General features: G+C 39.5%; 1 protein-coding gene across 5 annotated transcripts in view; it reads left to right on the top strand.

Moving 5' to 3' along the window:
- The first annotated feature begins 1,820 nt into the window (after window positions 1-1,820).
- LOC126408974 (palmdelphin-like) overlaps window positions 1,821-20,975 on the top strand; it is a 27,152-nt gene continuing 7,997 nt past the window's right edge. For 2 of the 5 annotated variants that reach the window (XM_050074807.1, XM_050074805.1), the window contains exons 1-8: window positions 1,821-1,854; window positions 12,426-12,474; window positions 14,640-14,720; window positions 15,084-15,211; window positions 15,842-15,956; window positions 16,064-16,088; window positions 16,169-16,261; window positions 18,429-18,589. In XM_050074807.1, coding sequence (XP_049930764.1) covers window positions 12,430-12,474; window positions 14,640-14,720; window positions 15,084-15,211; window positions 15,842-15,956; window positions 16,064-16,088; window positions 16,169-16,261; window positions 18,429-18,589 — 648 coding nt within the window. In that variant the 5' untranslated portion in view covers window positions 1,821-1,854; window positions 12,426-12,429. Of the gene's footprint in view, window positions 1,855-12,423; window positions 12,475-14,639; window positions 14,791-15,083; window positions 15,212-15,841; window positions 15,957-16,063; window positions 16,089-16,168; window positions 16,262-18,428; window positions 18,590-20,975 lie in introns of those variants that run through there. The other 3 variants (XM_050074806.1, XM_050074809.1, XM_050074808.1) reach the window with 3 other exon arrangements.

The following is a 20,975-nucleotide window of genomic DNA, read 5'->3' as shown; positions in this document are numbered from 1 at the left end:
TGTTTAATGGTAGTTTGATTGCATAACTTCCAGTTTTGTTGGTTTTGTATATCTCTGTTTAGTAATGTATTTGCATGTTTTAGTTCTTTTTTGTTTGTTTGTTTTTTAGTTCTGTTTAATAGTAAAAAAGATTTGTTACCATGGCAAAAAAAACACCCTCATTATCAAAGATACTTACTAGACTACTTCTAATATGTTCCCTTAAGACGTTGTTTATTGTGTTTTCCTGTTCAGCTAAAATCTATTATGGTTGAATATGTGTCATGTGTCAATGTACAGTGTCATGTATCACTCAAACTCACAGGCCAACAAAGGAATAAATCATCTTATAAACACTTACCGTGTTTTATCCTTCATGCAGTGCCCCCTGCTTGTCATCCTACCGTTCTAATAAAGTCTGCTGTATATCCAAACGTTCCAGAATTTTAAATAAAAAAATCTCAGACACTGCTAATCAAAATGATGATAAGACCTGGTCTCATAAGCCAGTATGATGTGTTCTGGGGCAGTAGGTATTTACTTATTTTAGTCAATAAAAAAATATAGCTTCATATACTGTAGCTGTTGATATGAACGCATATTTGTCTCTTCTGATAAGTGTACAAATGTAAATATACTGTGGATTTAGTTTCACCATAAAGTAGGAACTTAAATCAAGTTGCCATGAAGCTGTCACGACTGATTTCTCAGACTGATGCTGAAACTTTTGACATTGTTAGTGCAGTGATGTGATGACTTCTTCAATGCATCATCTGTAGGGATGTTTAGGTGTCTGGGCTTCAGTGGATGGTGAAATGAATGAGAAAGGCCTCAACACTACAATGTTGATTTTAAGGGTTGTACAGTAGCAGAAGTCAAAATCAGTTTTATTCATATAGTGCCAAAATGCAACAAGAGTTAGCCTATCGCTTGACATTTTTCATACAGAGCAGGTCTAGACCACACTCTTTAGTTTATAGAGACCCAACAATTTCCCCATGAGCAAGTGCTTACTGATGGTGGCCAAGCGAGGAAAATCTTCTGTTAAACAGGCAGAAAGCTTGAACAGAACCAGGCTCTAGGTGGGCTGCCAACTGCCTTGTCTGGTTGGGTTGATTTGTTTTGGTCATTCCATTAATGAATTTAGCCAAATAAACACTGTGCTCAGAAATAAACATTTTGACCCATTACAAACCCATAACGACTCATTTCAATTTCAAAACATGCAGTTTTTCTTATGAACATAAGATGTTTCTATTAATGCAAGTACCAAAACAATATAGGATAAGACATTTGACCTCACATCCACAAACAAACCAATCAAGTGGGTTATTGCTTTCTGTGGGGTTATGTCACTGTTTTACTATTTGTCTTTGCTTTTGTACTTTTGTATGTTTGCTTTTACTGTGTTTTAATATGCTATCAACCTGCCAGGGACTGCAGATTGAAACCCATGATAATAATAATATTATAATAATATTGATATATTTAATATTTGTAACTGCACGTGTAAGTGAAGGATTTCGTAGACAACTGTGGACCTGTCATGCGCAGTTACAGACCAGTCAGTTCAGAGTTAAAAAATGGCTTTTTGTCAATGGATTTTTTTTCCCCCCCTAACAAATATATGGTAACAGAGAGCTCTTTAACTACGGATGTCACACAGAACTTCAGATAAACAGACGGAGGACTTAAGTAGAATTTCTAGTACCGACAGTGATCTCATTGCGATTGGCTGACTCAACAGCCAACTGTCAATCAGATGTGACAATACACGCTCACGCATAGCTCCGCCCACATCCACCTGAAGCCCTGTGGTCGCCCCGCGGGACAGCCACAACCGCCCAGCACGAGAGAGAAGAGGGCCTCTACTAGGTAAGCTAACTGAACACAGTTTTCTACAGGTTTATCTTTAATAGCATTAATGGGTATTAAGTATTAAGTATGTAAAGCATTAAGTGTTTTCTAGCTGTGTAGATATGTAATAACATGGACCACCGACTATTAAACTAATTTTGTCATTACGGACTTTAGTCTGCCAACATGCAGCAGCATTTTTTTCAAAGCTTCAAATACAGTCAGGTAGCTAAGTAAAAACCGTTCAAAAAGCCTATTCAGAGCATTTATGTTGACAAAGTGATGAGCCTGAGTAACATACAATAAGTGTAGCCTACTGCTCAGCAAAGCAGTTAACTCACTGGATGTTGGAATTACCAAGTTTTAGATAGGAAAAATGTTGTAATCTGATAAACTGACTGACCATTTGAATTGGCCTACAAGAGAGAAAGAGCCACACAGGAAGACAGAGAGAGAGAGGTGGAGATAATTCCTTAATTCTGTTTAAGCTTCAGTTTCTCCTCACTGCTGCTGCTGCTGGTTGTCCCAGTAAGAGCCTGTGTACACTGCACGCTCCAACAAGGCATGGTAGGCTGCACTGACTTAACCCCATGTGTATACACTCTGAAATTCTTATTTGGGAGACATCTGCAGATTTTCTCAACACAAACTCAGTTTATTTTGAGTAATACAGTAGTATTATATAAATATATTGCAAACACTTAAGCGGTTGCATTGTTCAGTGTAATTGTGCCATAGCATGCAAATTTCATGATATATTATTCAAACTATGCATTTTCCTCATACAGTTTCCAGCTTTTATTAGCTTGACTTGACACCAGTACGTATATTTGATCACATATGACATTGTCCTGCATTGCTGTTGAGTGAAAGACATCAGATTATGATGATTTCAGACCAGTTAAAGGCATTTGTTAAAGGAATTCATTGTTACTGGGCCTAAAGCTGATTCTGTAAATTGTTTTACCGAACTAAAATACTATTAATCTATTTTTTCCTCATTTTCTTCGTTTTAATTCACATTGTTGATTTGGTTCATTACAGTTGGTCCCACCCCCTACTATGTGAGCTATTTATCCACAGGGGTGTAGGATTACATGTTGAATCCTCAGTAATATAAAACACATGGACAGGACCTATCTGAATACCACTGATGTGGTGGTTTTGTTGCAGTAATTGGTGATAGTTGGCACATTCTGTGGAAGGAGGCTGAATAGAGCACTCTATATTGAATGTTTCAGAGATGCATTAATGTTTCAAAACAATCCCATAAAAGGAAAAAAAATAACAGTATTTCATTGAATTTAAAATAAGTGTAAGAGTACAGTGATAATATAATGCAGATGACATAAAATAAATGCTTTTTGAACAACTTTAGCAAAAAAACTGTTTGGAGTATTTTCTCATATGGTGAGGCACTGAGCACATGGTAGTCATACTGATCAGCCCACATGGTTGTCCTGTCTATACTGTGGTTGGCAAGCAGATGGTTTACACAGATTAGCAGCCTCATGAGCAGATTAGCTGAGTTTGCCCACTGCTTTACTGACTGACAAGCTGATATAAATTCTACTTTGCTTTTATTTTGTAGGAGTGATAGAAAAGTCAGCCATTCTAACTGAATACTGACAGGCTGGTTGGTAAATGTGTTTTCCTGTCATTAAGGAAATGCTGTGACAGCTGACTGGATAAATAGGGAACTGTCTGACTGACAGTCTGTGTGACTGGAGGTGGGTCAGCTAAGCCCCTGCCTCAGGCTGACAGGATGGATGCCTTGTCTGAGGGAGTTAGGGCAGAAGTGCGGATGGGCTGGCTTGTTAAGGTGACTTAGAGCAAAATTAATCTGAGCCCCTTTTCTCCTGGCTGACCTGAGGCAGTGGGTCAATAGCATGGAAGCATATTGCTTGTTTTATGGAGCAGACTGTACATGTAAGGGGTTTAGGAGGTATTGGTACAATACCAGTGGAGATGTGCCCTCCAGCAGCCACCTGGGTTTGTACTCAGTTTGGCAAATGGTGACCTGGAAATAGAAGCAGTAAATGTGTATATTTCTTTCTATATATACTCTCCACCCTCTGACCCCCTTATACATGTTTGAACCCCCACTATAAACTTTCCTGACCCACATCTATATTAAACACACAGCCTCCTTGCCTATACACATACAGCAGACAGTAGGGTGGGAAATGAACCACAAGAGTATTTAACATTTATTTCATTTTGTAGGCTACTGTAACAAATAAAATATCAGCCCTGGAATTCCTGTAATTCACACAGGTGTTTTGTAACAAGGATCCCTTCAATTGGTTATCAAATAGGTGGTAGAAAGTTGTACACCCAAAACACAGTGTTGAGTATTGAACAGTTGGACAAATAATGTAATTTATTCAGACTGCACGGCAACATCTGCTCAGCTGTCATGTGTACTCAGCAACTGACAGGCTGAAGAATGTTGTTACCAAACAAATCCACTGCATAAACTGGGATAATAACACTGATGTGTTTTTGTGAAAGAAAATTGACTGGTGGGATGAAGGGGATGAGATGACGAGTCTTCGATTGTATTCTTTTAAAAAAGTCAGTATTGATATACAGAACAGAAAGACATTGTAGTAACCAGGGAATTCATAATATGAATGATTAGAATGTGTGAAACACATTGCACCCTTACAACTGCCATGAAATATATTCTTTTGGATGTGTTTTTAATGTGCACTGTAAGCTATTTTTTTTAACTATAGTAGATAGAGAGTGGAACATAATGACACTGTGTCCCAATAGCAAATGAGTGTTAGACTATCACGTTACACCACGAAACATCGGAGCTGTCTGTGCACACTGAATTAAATATGCATTTCTGTTACTTCATGTAAACAAACCACTTAGTAAATATCAGCTCAATATTGGATTTTTTGCCAATATCCATTATGCTGATATATAACAACTTATTTGGCTGATAACTGATACCAGTATTGTTATATCCACGTTTTTCCCCACCTAATTTTACCGATCATCAAGTCTGCTCTGTAGTGGAATTAACATCGTATTATGTGTGCATGCTCTTATTCGTGATGGCCCACCAACAGATGGAGACATGAAATAGAATGCTTTTCAATGTATGTAATATTGATTAATTGTGCAAAATAGGAAAAAACATGTTGGCCATTTCTGATAGTTCATTTTAAAGCAAATATTGGCTGATACTGCTGACGTGCCAATGTTACCGTGCATCCCTACTGGAGACATATTCACTTAAAAGATGAGGAAGTAGCCTACTTGCTATCTTCCTATGTGTGAATCATTACTTTTTAAAACAGAAAACACACATTCTATATTGATATTTGATGGAAATGAGAATATAGCCACTAGGAAGTAGCCTAGCTTGTAATTAGTGAGCATTATTTAGCTCACCAGAAACTTTCAGCTCCCTGGCAATCTTTCTCCAGCCAGATGATGCCTTATTTAGCTTTTTGTAGTGAAATGAGAAGCTATCGTGTAGATAATTTCTCATCTTAAAGGCATGAATCAGTTGTTCCTCACCAACTGTGGTGCTTTTGAAGTGAGTGAAAGATATAAATATAAACAGGCTGTCTGACAAAAAACAGCAGCGCTGCGTCACTTGCGGTTATTTAGGACACCTCTTATGTCAGCTTGGAATCTGAAATGTTGTCATATTGGTGCAGTTTCAGTGTTCTTGCCATGTCTCTTCTTGTCACCACAAAAACACATGAACTTTGTTGTAAACAAACACAGACTGTGGTGCTCTGTCCCTCCCATCTCTCGAAATGTGATCTCCTTCATGTTGCTGGCCTCGGCTCACAGCCAGTCAGATGTTGGATTTAGTGCTACGATGTCATCAGCACAGGTTGCCAATTTAGGGCTACTTTTTAATTTCTTTGAGGTGTTGGAATGACAAATGACGGTTCAGTCGGTTTGCTTAAACTCAAACCAGCTTCAGCTCGTACACCGGACCAGCAAAACCAGAAATCAACCCAACTCTAAACCATAGACTGCTTAAAAAAAGTACATTTAAAAACACAAGGCAATGACATGTGACACGCTGTGGACAGCTGCACCAGCAGGACATCAGCACTCTCCCAGGAGACAGCCCACTGACCCACTGGATAGAAATAAAAGAGTTGACCTAGCAGTATATAAAAAGCCAGATTGCCTCATTTCTCAATAGGAAGTCACAGATCTACTCCTAGTACAGCAGCTGGCACACTTTTACACATGTAGTTACAAGTAAAGACGTAAAAAACATCATGTGATCACACTGATTGACAGTATGTGTAATACATACTGTATACCTAATCCAACTACAAATGTGATCATTTCAAATGCTGCCTCAATTGATATGTTTTTAGCCACTGAAAAAAAGGCCCATCAGAAGAAATCAGTTTAAATGTACGCTATATTTAGAATATTTTCACTTTATCTTACTGTCAGACAGCCTTCTCCGACAGGAAATTAAAGCTGTTATATCAAAGCCACTAGACTGCAATGACAAAAGAGTAATTTCACTTATCAGAACACTGAGTTGCAGATCACCGAGGCTTCGACTGGTTAGTGAGTAAGGTAAAGTGGAGCAAATATTTAAATATAGTGTACACTTAACACTGATATTAATTTTTTTCAGGTGGCTAAAATGTGTTTTTGCTGTGGCCCACAGCTGTACATTGCTTAGCTTGCGAGCTAATTGATTTGGTTTACCAAAGATGATAGCAAACCAACACAGTATCAATCAATCAATCAGTCAGTCAATCAGTTTTATTTATAAAGCCCAATATCACAAATAACAATTTGCCTCAGAGGGCTTTACAGCATACGACATCCCTCTGTCCTTTGGACCCTCACAGCAGATAAGGAAAAACTCCCCCCAAAAAAACCTTTAACAGGGGAAAAAAAATGATACATAAAATAAGCACAGTGGAAATTACAGAAATTTTGGATACCGTGTTTAACTGAACATGACAACAGAAATCAACAAGCCTGCCGATTTTACATATCTCCACAAATGAAATCTGTTGCCAATTGTCTCCCTGAAAGTGAGTGTTGTTAGCACAATGTCACAGTGATTCACTGTACAGCTGCTCACTGCTTTCCACTTCATTGTACCCTGAAATAACTCATAAAAGGCCCCCAGAGCACTTAGAAAATATACAACTCAACAGTATATTGCTAACCTCCTATGTACTTTTACTTCAACCTCAGAGTAAAGCATTGTACTGCCGCATTTACCTGACATTTTAGTTACATTCCAGATTCAGATTTTAGTCACAAAATATAACAGTTGAAATATGATACATTGTTATTCATTAAACTATTCAGCGTTATATTTGAATTGAAAGTGCAACCTTATTTAGACGTTATATAAATTTAGGCAGATTGTACTGATAATTCCTCTCTTTCACTCTTTAAGTCAAACTTTGAATGCAGTGTTACCATGCAGTATTAATAATTTTACTATTAATAAATGATAGTTTTAATTCAGAAAAAATACTTCTTCTACCACTGTTAAAACCAATATTTCCAGTTAGAGAATGCCTGAAAGGTAAAGCAAGATGGCTTTTGCTGGGGGGCCCCCAAATCGCTAAATTGCCCCTGAAAAACACATTCAAGTCATGGCTACTTGGGGTCAGAGACACTGGTGAAATACACTAAGTGGATGTATTAATTTCCAAACAGGCATGTTAGTTGCTTGCTTTAACCAACCGCCATAGTTATAAAGTAGAGCATGGATTTATTTAGTGGTGGCATTTTGTTGGTGTTATAAGTTAGTATGGCAAACTTAGTTCTAACTGTAGAGAGGTGCTGTTCTGTAGGTTAATCTGCTCATGCTTGTTGACTCCAGGGATGTGAATAAGAGTTCAGTTGTAACATTAGTATATCCAGTATGAACTGCAGTTGTTCTTTTACTCAGACATGTATTAAGGTGTTACATACCTTTTTAGGCTTCTTGGCATGTAGCGACGGAAACTTCCGCCTTCCTCAGAAGTGTCAGCTGATAAAGGCGCATCACAACCACCACCAAGTGACACTTCTGAGGACGAAACATGTCAAGAAGCCTAAAAATGTGGGTAACACCTTAATACATGTATGAGATAAAAGAACAGCTAAAGTGATTATCATAAACTGAAGACATTATGAACACCATTGAACTAGTATGAACTGCAGTCAGTCAGTAGGATTACAGGCACAGTTAATTGGAGCTGCAGTTATAGCTTGACTAGGCCATTTAATTGGACTACTGTCCTCGTCCTAGAATACAAGCAATGGAGGGGAATCAATTTATTGACCCAAGTATGTCCAGTTCCACCATGATAGGTGGTGATATGTCCTGTTTTTGCTGTTAGAATTGGACCTTTTTCTGGTTGACCTATTACATGACATGCCAAACAATCGACAAATGGGTTAGCTACGGTTAGCTAGTGGCAAACTGGTACCATGATGGACAACTTTACAGCTCTGTACATTTTGTCCATACAAAAATGCACAGCTCTGGATGTAGATTTCACCATGTTGACAGGCATCTTCTTCTGTTACACATTTAATGCTATTTGACTTCCAAGTCAAGTGGAAATTGTGGAGCATGCACACAGCGCCAAGGCCAGTTTGGGACCAACTCAGTACGTTTAAATGACATTACAGAAAATGCATTTATTGTGTTAGTCCGTCTAAAACCGGACTTTTAAAGTAAACATGTTCGTATGACTGAAATCGTACTAAGTCGAATTTCTCAAAGTCAGACACTCCCCAGGTAGTGTGATTGGGAGTTGAATTACTCCTGCATGTATATAGTCAATTGGACCCAAACTGGCCTCGGCGCTCTGTTCATGCTCCACAGTTTCCAACCTAGGATTTGACCCGGAAGTCGAATAGCATTAAATGTGAGCAGAGGAAGAGAAGAAAAAGAAAAAGTAAAGCATGCAGCATTGAAGAAGTGTACAGAGCTGTAAAGTTTTCCAACATGGCACTAGTTTGCCGCTAGCTAACCATAGCTAACTTGTTTGTCAGTAGTTTGATCTGTGAGTAATATGTCAACAGGAAAAAGGTCCAATACTAACAAACAAAAAGGGGGCATATCACCACCTATCATAGTGGAATCAGACATACTTCAGTCAAAAAATAGATTCCTCTCCCGTGCTTCTATACTGGGACAAGGACAGTACTCCAATTAAACGGCCCAGTGGAGGCTGTAACTCCACTTAACTGTGCATGTTAATGTACTGATTGACTGTATACTAGGGCTGTCAAAATTGCTCAAAAATGATGTTTGAATATTCCTTCTAAAAATAACTCGAACCATTCAAAAAAAATTTTTTCTTTGCATTATGTCCACAAGAGGGCAAACTAATACAAGGAAACATACTTGTACATGTATCAATACAAGGAAACATAACTACTTGTAGGTATTTTTATTTCAACATAAACGTCTTTGAAAACATTTACATACCTACACATCAAAACACATAAAACAATTATCTATAACATTACATTGTAAACGACCGCGGGCCTCTCGCTCGCCCCCCCTCTCTGACCCGTCAGGCCAGACCGCCCGCGGAAGCGCTGCGAATAGCCTCGAAGCGCCGAGAAGCGAAGCCAGTTTCCTTTCGGCGCCCATGTTAACCGATCCCACCTCCCACTCGCAAAGAGGACAGCTGCGGTGGTGTTTTTTTTTTCTCCACAATCGAATATCAATTTTCACATTCAAAGGTCCATTTTTTTTTCAAATTCGAATTTAAATTCGAATTTAGAATATTCGTTGACAGCCCTACTGTATACATACAGGAGTAATTCAATTCCCAATCGCATTATCTTAATTTAGTACAATTTCAGTCGGATAAACATGTTTAGATGTATTTTAAAAGTCCAGTTTTAGTCAGACTAACATAATAAATCAATTTTCTCTAATGTCATGTAAAAGTACTGAAAGAGCAGTGGCCAGCTCGCTGCTGACAACATGATGGACCCTGCAGAGCCCTGAAGCCTCGCCCCTGCTGCTGCACAGAGCCCCAAAGCACTTTTGGCTTGTTTATTCAAAGTTTGGTGATTTGAACATGTCATTTGTCCAACACTGTACCAAGTTCAACACTACATGTCCTTGGATCCCCAGTATTACACCTACCAAGTGTGACAAAGATTGGATGAACAGTTCCTAAGATTTGCAAAGGACACACATGCAATGGCATGCAAAAGTTTGGGCACCTTTGGTCAAAATTTTGTTTACTGTGAATAGTTAATTGAGTAGAAGATGAAGTTATATCCAAAAGACATGAAGTTAAAGATGGAATATGCTTTTCAACATTTTAAGCAAGATTAGTGTATCATTTCTGTTTTGTACAATTTTAGAGTGGAAAAAAAGGAAACAAGCACCCTGCAAAAGTTTGAGCACCCCAAGACATTTGAGCTCTCAGACAACTTTTACCAGGGCCTCAGACCATAATTAACTTGTTAGGACTCTGGACTCTGGCTTGTTCACAGTCATCATTAAGAAAGGCCACATGATGCAAATTTTAAAGCTTTGAAACCTTGTCCCATCAGCAGCCATGGGCTCCTCAAACCGGCTGCCTCACACTCTGAAAACTAAAATAACTGATGCTCACAAAGCAGGAAAAGGCCATAAGACGATAGCAAAGTGTTTTCAGGTAGCTCTTTCCTCCGTTCGTAATGTAATTAAGAAATGGCAGTTAACAAGAGCTGTGGAGGTCAGGTTGAGGTCTGGAAGACCAAGAAAACTTTCAGAGAGAGCTGCTTGTAGGATTGTTAGAAAGGCAAATCTAAACCCCTGTTTGACTGCAAAAGACCTGCAGGAAAATTTAGCAGACCTGGAGTGGTGGTGCACTGCTCTACTGTGCAGTGACACCTGTATACTGTAAATGTGAAATTCATGGAAGAGTCATCAGAAGAAAACCTTTTCTGCGTCCTCACCACAAAATTCAGCGTCAGGAGTTTGCAAAGGAACATCTAAACAAGCCTAATGCTTTTTGGATGCAATGAGCAAAGGTATGTTTGGAGAATAAAAGGATACAGAATTTCATGAAAAAAACAACAACACCTGTCCAACTGTTAAACACGGGGGTGGATCAGTCATGCTTTGGGCTTGTGTTGCAGCCAGTGGCACAGTGAACATTTCACAGGTAGAAGGAAGAATGGATTCAGTTAAATTCCAGCTAATTCTGGAAGCAAACATCACACCATCTGTAAAACAACTGAAGATGAAGAGAGGATGACTTCTACACAATGATCCTAAACACACCTTGAAAGTCACAGTGAACTACCTCAAGGGGCTGAAGCTGAAAGTTTTGCCATGGCCCTCACAGTCCCCCGACCTTAACATCATTAAAAATCTGTGGATGGACCTCAAAAGAGCAGTGCATGCAAGACAGCCCAAGAATGTCACAGAACTATAAGCCTTTTGCAGGAAGAATGGGTAAAAAAATCCCCCCGAACTAGAACTGAAAGACTCTAAGCTGGTTACAAAAAGTGTTTAGAGGCTGTTATACTTGCCAAGAGGGGCGTTACTAAGCACTGACCATGCAGGGTGCCCAAACTTTTGCATCAGGCCCCTTTCCTTTTTTATTATTTTGAAAATGTAAAATTAAAAAGTAATCTTACTTAAGATATTGAAGAAATATATCATCTTTCACTTCAAATCAGTTCATCTTCTGCTTACCTAACTACTCACAGTAAACAAAATTTTGACCAGGGGCGCCCAAACTTTTGCATGCCACTATACCTACATAAAGACAGAAAGACAGCGATTCCATGATTTATAGTTACATTGCAAGAGTAAGGACACACAACTAAGGCTGAGTTAGCAACAGTCAGCAGTAAAAAGAAGAAGAACAATGATCTAAATGTTGACGGAGCTGTTAGAAGCAGGGCCAGCAGACGCGCCAAAAGCTGAAGAAGTGTTCATTTTGAATACTAGTATACTAAAGTGCCAATCTAGTGAGCAGAAGTGTGCAGAGTTTTAAAACATAGCAGTTTTATGGTGACAAATCAATTTTCTTAAAATGATAATCTTGTCAGGGTGGAAAAAGGTGTGAAGCAGCATTTAGACCAGCAGGGGATGCTGGAATCCTCATTGCTTCATTCAAATTTTTATCTTAGATGGTTGACAATAAGATGGATGATGTTAGATGGATGTAAGTTTTAGGTCCATCATTATGCAAATTCAAGTATACAGAATATTGTCTATTGTGTAACTATATGCAGCTCCTTTTAGCTATTTTCTTGTCGTGGGTAAATAATAGTGAAATCCTGAGAAACATTCTTTTGTTGTTGTTCTTACAATGTTTGTTTTACTCAATAATAATGAATAACAGTAAATTTAATTCAGAATAAAACAGTGAGATACAGTATAGTACAGTAAGACTCAAATCCATCTGCACTGCTTTGTGCTGTAAAAGTTGTCATAATTGTCATTATTGTCATGGCAGTCTGGCTGAGCTTTGATTGATTTATATTGTGGTTTATTGCAGTATGCTTTTATTGTGATGTGTAACTGTAGAAAAAGGTGTTTAACAAATTTCCCTCTTTTTCTTGTCCATTCTGTCTTTGCTCCGATTTTCTCTCTCCTGCAGCAGTATGGAGGAGTCTGACCTGATGAAGGAAAGGCTACAGGCCATCACCGTAATGCTTTACTCTACTCTGCTCAATATCTGCTCGAGTGAAACAGTGATGTTGGAGTGTTGTAGCCATAACTCTAATATCTGCTACAGTTAAAAAAAGCTATGTATTAAAGTGGAGTTGTATGGGGTACTTATCCATAGTCAATGTGTTACCTACAGTTCAATCAGGAGGTAATAATTAAGGTAATAATATTTAATACGGAATATGAATATACAGAGTAACAGATGATTTCCCCCATGGAGTCCAGACACTGGTGGTGGTGGCTGATGACTCTGAGGCCAATGGGAGATGAGAAGGATGAGGATGATGAATCTGTGAAGACCATGTGGTAATGGGAGATGGAGGGTGCACACGACTACAGCAAGACAGAACTATGGCAGAGAAAGAACCGTATTTAAAATGAGAAGCAGTGAGATGATAGCCTGGAAATCCAGACTCAAATCTAGAAAGATTATGAGTCTGGCCCTCACCGATACACGCTTTCTACCCAAGGGGCGGCACTAACTGAGGCATTTCAAATGCCGCCGCACGCAATTGGACAGCACGATGGCCAATCAGAGCAAAAAACAAGGTGCCGTATTCATTGCACTAAACCCCATTTGTTTGCCGAAGAGTGGGGCTAACTGATATATTATGCTTTTGCCGTATCCCGTCGGCAAAACAGCAAAAACGTCCTTCCTGGAAGCGAAGCCTTCTAGGGCAGTCTTCTGTTCCTCTCTCAAGGAAAAAGATAAGTGTAGTTGGCTTAGCGTTTCTTCCAAAGCCAAATTGAATGGGCGCGATCCTTCGGCAGCTGCTATCTTGGCTGTTTACTTTTCGACTCCTAAGGCGCAGCGCTGTCCTCATCACGTTACACCCGCCCAGAGTGCGCCTCTGTCAGATAGACTGATCGGATTGGTCCGATTGGCGATTCAGCGGGCTCTGCTCGTCGGAGCCAGATTCCCGTGCAGTGCAAATTAGAATTTGCTAGGGGCAGGGCATCTGGATTTCCAGGTTAGTAAGATGATAGACTGACAGGAAGGGTGTGTCGCTGTGATATTCATTGATTGTGAATCAGCTGTACAACAGCTGATGACTCAATTGACAGCCCTGAACAATGACAGTTAGAGATAGTGAGTGAGTATATGTGCAAGGAGTGAATGGCAGGGTGAGGAACAAAATCTACTGCCTGAGCAGGAAAAGTATTGTCTTCCTGACTGAACTATCGCTAGAGCTTTTCTTAGATATCAGTTGTCACGCCCCTAGTTTGGAGAAGCAGACTGGAGTCTGACACAGAAGCTAAGCAAAGTACTGCTGTGGATGGGGGTCAGCAACAAATTTATTTTAGCCCCCTAAAAAAGTCTGGCATAAAAAAGATCAATATCAGTTTAAGTGTACATTATATTGAGAGTATTTTCTCTGCTTTACCTTTCCGTCCAACAGCCTGTTCCAATGGGGAAGCTATTAATGGCTTGAGTTCTCCATCTGTGCTCTCATCAAAGCTACCAAACTCCATTGAGAAAAACAATAGTTTTAGCTTGCTGAATGCAGGAGTTGCTGGTCTACCGTTACTTTGGTGGGTTAGTTTGTTTGTGTTATTGTGTGCCTTTGGTGAATCTGAATGAACCCTTTTAAAGATCAAAGTCACACAATAACACAAAGAAAATGATTGATGCAACTGAGGCAACGGTAGACTAGCAGCGGTAGACTAGCAGCTCTTGTGTTCAGCGATGTGAAATCATTGTTTTATTCAGTTGAGTCTGGCTTTGATATAACGGCTTAATTTTCCCTTGGAAATCACTGTCCAGCATTAAGCTAAAGCAGTGAAAATAATCTCAATATAGCATACACTTAAATCAATATTAACTTTTTTAGGCGGGACTTTTTTTAGGTGGCTAAAATGCATTTTGTTGTTGACCCTTTCCACAGCAATAGATTGTTTGGCTACTGTGTCAGACTCCAGCCTGCTTCTCCATATGGGGGCATGCTGACTATGTATGTAATACACTGTCCATGAGTACCCTATACAACCCCACTTTCAAATTTCTGAACTATCCCTTTAAAAATACAACTTATGTTATGCCTATCTGCATCTCTCTGATGGCTTTATCTGTAACCTTTCATTTGTTGGAATGTTTTGTCACTGCTCTGTAAATTCACTCACATTTTTGTCTTTAATGTACCAGGAGAAGCATCACATTCAGGAAGACATTAGACAGAAGAAACTGGAACTGGACCGAGAAAAACTGACACTTAAGCACCTAAAGGTTCACTTCACTCATCTACGCTCAAACATTGTTTCAATTCTATAAAGGGTCAGCACTAACACCAGATGAGGTGTGTGCTAAATCGTTTTCATAGATGGGTATTATCTCGTATTAGCATGAATAATCACTCTGTCCATCTGTTTTTCCACAAATGTGCATAATTCTTCTTCCTGTGACATGACAGGCACTGTGGTTATCATTTACTGTTTGATTACACTGACCAGCTGCTGTCATATGCACTCATTCAGTGAAATCAGAATATGATCTGAGGAAATGACAGCTGTTGGTGTAAACCTGAACTCCATTTAAAGAGATCTTAATCCACATGATAGACCCCTGTGTTGTGTCCTTTAAAATAATCAGAAAAAAGCACTGAGAGAGCAGTGGCTCCTACAAGACTCTGCTTCCCACAATGCAACAGACTCCCCACAGCAGCAGAGCCTTTTGTCTGACCTGCAGCACACCCGAGCACTGCAGCTCAACATCCACAGGTACTAAACACAAACACACATTATAGACACCCATGTACCAACAGAGGTGGAAGAAGTACCCACACCTTTTACTTAAGTAAACATAGCAATACCACTGTGTAGAAATACTCTGTTTTAAAATTCCTGTATTCAAAACCTAACTTCAGTAAATGTAGAAAAGTATTAGCAGTTCAAAGTGCCAAAACTGATGTGCTCTCAATGTAGAAATGCATATTTCACTTTCATATGTATTATATTACTGGATTATAATTATTGATGCATTAATGTGTTCATTACTTTAATGTTGGTAATGTTGGTGGAGTTTAATTAGTTTACCCACTTCTGGGTACCTTAACCTATTATAATATATCATAATTTATTAGTTGAATAATATTTTGTATTAACAATATAACTTTGCAAAGCAACTAGTAACTAAAGCTGTCATATAAATGTAGCGGAGTAAAAAGTACAGTATTTCCCCCCAAAATGTAAAGGAGCAGAAGTATCAAGTAGCATAAAATGGACATACTAAAGTCAAGTACAACATCAAAACTTTACGTAAGTACAGTCCTTAAGTAAATGTACTTAGTTACTTTCCACCACTGCATATCAATATGAGCTGTTGTTGCATTGTCTCCTCTGAAACATCAGGATAGAGAAGGAGGTGGAGTGTCTGGAGAGAGAGGAGTCTATGATTTCTACCAATGAGAGTTTCATCCTCAACAGACTGAAGGCTGTGGAGAAAAGTCCAGGGGACATTATCAAGGTGTGTGCGCGCGCGCACGCACGCACGCACACACACACACACACACACAGAGCTTTATTTTAGTGCCTCCACTACGTTGCATTTACTGATTTGCGTTTGTCCTCCAGGAGGCTCAGGACAGCTTTGTTCCTGGTAAGTCATGACATCATTTCCATGTTTTAACTAACTTCAAAGTTGAATCTGTGGTAACAGTTCTGTTTTCTGCCCCACAGAGCCATTACAGGTCACCACAGTGACCCGTCATGTCCCAGAATTCCTCTCTCCAACAGCCAACAAACACTCTGAACCAAGCACACAGAGAAAAAGTGAGATCATTTTACACAGTCCTGTAATGTCAGTCAAAGCACATTGAATTTTGCAGTTCAGCAGTCAGCAAGCAGCCAAGTGAAAGATGATGAGCATAATTTACTAACTTGTTATTATTTCTAGTATTAGTATTAGTATTAGTATTATTATCGTCATTATTATTAATAATATTACTAGTTATTTAATCAGGAATTAAATCAGCAGTGTGGAAATATTTTGGATTTCAGAGAAAATATAGGTTAACAGACAAAGCACATGCTGTAATGATGCTGTTGCAAGATAAAACACAATGTAACGTTACCTGCCTGCCATCTCACTCCATTTACTTCTTGCAGCTACATCGGCTGCTCTGTTTCAACAACGTTCAGCTGAAAAAATGTGCATGCAGGCTGAAATTCAAACGAGCTGTTCTGTCAGGTGATGCAGAGACTTAAACCAACAGTGAGAAAGAAAAACAATAACGTTACATGTAAATTTGTTAAGGTATGAGTAGAGGGAAAAAAAATCTGCTAGTGACTAGGCTAATTTATACAATGTAAACATGCTAAAGCTAATAACTTGTGACTAGCAAAAAACAATTTGCGGCCGCGAAGTTCACGTCTATCGCGTCCTTCGCGTCCTTTTGTTTGTTTTGGAGGTGTAACTGCAGAGTGACACAGACACACCACCGCAGAAGTAAAAATGCTCACAACGGCATAGGCAACGTGCGTAGGGTCTACTCACAACCATAAATCCCCTTCAAGAGGGACCAGGCAGGTGTCAACATTTGAGGAACTGATCTGCCTCTGCATTATTTTTAGTTAAACTCTCACATGTGTGTGTGCTTTGATGTGCCCATTTTTCCTGGCTTTATTGAATGACTCCATAGCTCAGCTAGTAGTTTTCCAGATAGCCCTGGTTTGAGCATAACCAGGCTTGAATACCAGTTCTGTACATGGTACCTTGTATACCCTGTACATGATTCCAACAGTATCCATTTATCTTTGCATCTTGCCACATTGTTGTTTTTGTACCCTGTTACCTCCACAGAAGTTCAGTTTTTCCATCTGATCACTCTGTTTTTATTTTTTCTTTCTAAATGAATTACAGGTAAATAATAATATGCATAGCATATATGACAACATGCCATAACAATATAGTCTCACAAACAAAGAAAAAAACAAACAAAAAAGTTGACTTATAGAGAATAAAGGCAATAAAAGAAAGGACATATGAAACTTCACAGGATCACATCAATAATTTTGATAAATAAGTTGATGGTACTAGTACAAAAACCCTTACATTTATATGACAGGTAGAGCATAATTATAATTCTATATAGTTTCAGTCTTCACTAGAGCAAATTTTCTTCCATTGCATGTTATGTTGTGCTAATTTACAATGATTTGTAGTAGTATTTTTTTCCATAAGAATTGACTTTGAACTGTATTTTTCAGGAAACCTCAATTCAAATGTGTTCTTGATTGAGCTTTAAATATAAGTATTTTACCCAACAGAATAACATTATTGCATTTATTATCTGGGGATAGTTTCATCCAGGACCCCCAACAAAATGTTTGAAGTTGTAAGTTCTAAAGAAAGGTTGAATGGCCCCAGCCAGCCTCTAATTTTAGTTTTACTCACTAACTACCAGTTGCAGGTGGATCTGTGAACATGGCAGACACTAATCAGAACCTTGAATAAGGTGTTTACTTGCCACAATATCCTGGTTTCCATTGAGTGCTGCAGTTTACATACTTGACTTTCACAAAACCAGGATTAGGGATTTCTCAAAGTGGAATAGTGTTTACATGTGCAAACACAAAACCAGGATACTCCAAACATGTGGACCTAACCAGGAAATGTAGTGCACATGTAAACGCTTATTATCAGGTGATGATGGAGATAGGATCAGCAAGCTGAACACGCAGTGCTGGTTATACCTGCTTGAGAACCAAATGATTTCTAATCTCACTGAGGAGTGAACTTTGAGGACTTTTGGGGTTTGGGGTTGTTATATGCTAAAAAAAAAAAAAAGTACGTTTACAAGGGAGCAGCTGCTGAAGCTGCAGTGGTCACTGCTTATCATGGAAGCAACCTGAAGCGATGACGTCATATATACAGATGTGAGATTAGGCCAACATTAACAGATAATAACATAGACTTTGTTTGTCTTCTGTGTTTCAGCTCTGTTTGCCATGGAGATCAATGTGACTAAAAACCATCTGACTGGAAAGAGCACAGTTCATTCAACTGCAACAGTCCCTCCTGAGGAGATAAACCAACACGCCGGCCTCAAGGTTTATGACGACGGCAGGAAGTGTGTTTATGCCTTGAATTCACAAGAGGTAATGTCATTGTCACTGAGGTAGCAAGTTAAATGTCAACAGGAAGACTGCTTTGGGGCCCTGATGGCAAATGCACAATCTCCTTTTAAGTTTGAAGCCTACTGTAGATTGAGGGACGGCTAGCAGAGTTTTGTTGCAAGATGTGATAATGAGTGCACATACGGGCTCTAATGTATGCTGGAGCCAGAGCATGGAGTGCTTTAAAGTAATGACCTCTTTTGTGACATTTTCAGTCATTAGCCCTTTTTAGATAGGAATTGTGCAAATTTGCAGGAAAGCCCAATCAGTCTTTTTTCAGCATTGGCAGTATAAAAATGAAATCGGGGAGTACGGCAAAATGCCGCCTATCTGCTTTTGTTTATACAGAATGTGCCTTTTTTGGTGCAATGGGGAGCGTGAGCAAGTAACAAAACGTGTAGCTCAGCGTGTGACGTAACCAGTGATGTGGGAGGGAAGCTGCGGCTAGTCAGGCCTTCGGCGATTCTCTTGTAGTTCACCGTTCCTGTCATCTGACTTAATGGCCTCTTCGTTTGCGAGGACAAGGAAGGCACGCAATTCCTTGTCTCCCCAGTTGCTCATCTTTACAGTATCTGTCAGGTTTGTGTTTCCCTCTTGCTAGTAGCTGCTCACTAATTCCTGCCACCGCCAGTGGCTCGCACGTGCGGCGTCATCAACAGCTCCTCCCACAAGTCTTCAACAGCCCCTGCCGTTGCAGAAGGCCGCCTTGGTCTGTTTAAACTAAAAGAGTTCCGCCAATATGACTACCCTACGAGGCGGAAAATTGGGCATCTCGGATCAACTCGCCAATCCGGCTCTGTGAGTCTAAACGCTTGCAGCTTGCCGGCAAAACGGCCCAACATTTGCGGAAAATCTGGCAGTGTAAAAGGGGCTACTGTGTTCTCCTAATAATGACTAGGTCATGACCAGTGTCACAGAATTCACAGTTTAGTTTAATACAATACAGTGGTGTCACAGAAATGCTGCCAGAAATGCCAGAGAAATTTCCTTGATTTTTAAAGTTTTAAATGTATGAAAATTAACATAATTTGGGCTTTTGTGTTTTTTGTACAAGACAGGAATTACAGTCTGGTTGAAATGGGCTCATTAAAGTCTGGGTAAAGCAAAATCTGTATTTTCTTTCTGAACACATTATACAAGTTAAAAAATGCTTGTTGAAAACATGTCAAAAGACTGGGAACTGTGTAGTACTATACCATGGAGTTAAACAGTTTATCACCATCTCTGTGTGCCACTTTAGAAAACCTGGTTACTACTGACATCAGAGCATAGACATAGACATTTCACTATGAGTGAGAGCATTTCAGTATGATGTGTGACAGCATTTCAGTAGTGTGTGTGAGAGCATTTCAGTAGTGTATGTAAGAGCGTTTCAGTAGTGTGTGTGTGTGTGTGAGTGTTTCAGTAGTGTATGTAAGAGCGTTTCAGTAGTGTGTGTGACAGCGTTTCAGTTGTTTGTGTGAGAGGGTTTCAGTTGTGTGTGTGTGTGTGAGACAGCATTTCAGTCATGTATGTAAAAGCATTTCACTAGTATGTGTGAGAGCATTTCATTAGTGTATGTGAACAAACATTTTTTCAGTTGTTTGTGTGAGAGCATTTCAGTAGTGTATGTAAGAGCATTTCACGTGTGTGTGTGTGTGTGTGTGTGTGTGTGTGTAAGAGGTAATTCTGAATAATGTCCCTGGCAGCACCTCATGAGAGCACATAGCATCAGTGTTGTTTCTTTGCGCACTATTTGTCAGTTTGCTGTGTCCCATGAGCTCTCTGAGCTCTTTCAGTCTTATAAATACATGAATAAACATCTCTGTTCAATTTCATAGTCATATTAACACAAGCTAAACAGCAGGCACTAATGAACCTTTTAGTCTATCTGGCTGAATCGGCTACCAGCGAGCAGTTACTGCTCACTGCCATGGATGTGTACTTTGTGATAGCGTTAGCTGCTGTTACGAGTTGCTGTTACCACACAGCAGCTCTCGTTCTCTGGTTCGGAGGATTATTTGTGTGCTGTGACTGTGTGTGCTGCCAAAAAAGTCTGTCTCTGTGCAGCAGCTCGTGCTCTGGCTTGGGGGTAGTGTATGTTACTGTGCTACTGGGTTAGCTGCTAAGGAGAGTCTGTAGCTGTAAGGTTGCTGTCTGTCTTTGGTTCAGTGTGTTTTTATACACCGCTCTCTCTCACCATCACCCTCATAATTTACAGCAAAACCAAAGTGGCTCCAAACACCAGAGCTGAGGGTTATTGGAGGATAGGGTTGGGTACCGAAACTCGGTACTTTTTGTACTTGGTACCGATTCACGTCGGTACTACCGAGTACCGATTCACTTAAAATGAAACGGTGCCAAATTTCGGTACCTGAGGTGGAGGCGG

This window comes from Epinephelus moara, chromosome 21, assembly GCF_006386435.1.
Source record: "Epinephelus moara isolate mb chromosome 21, YSFRI_EMoa_1.0, whole genome shotgun sequence".
Classification (NCBI taxonomy): Eukaryota; Metazoa; Chordata; class Actinopteri; order Perciformes; family Serranidae; genus Epinephelus; species Epinephelus moara.
The sequence above is the reverse complement of the archived record's forward strand: the minus strand, read 5'-3'. Positions and strand labels throughout refer to the sequence as shown.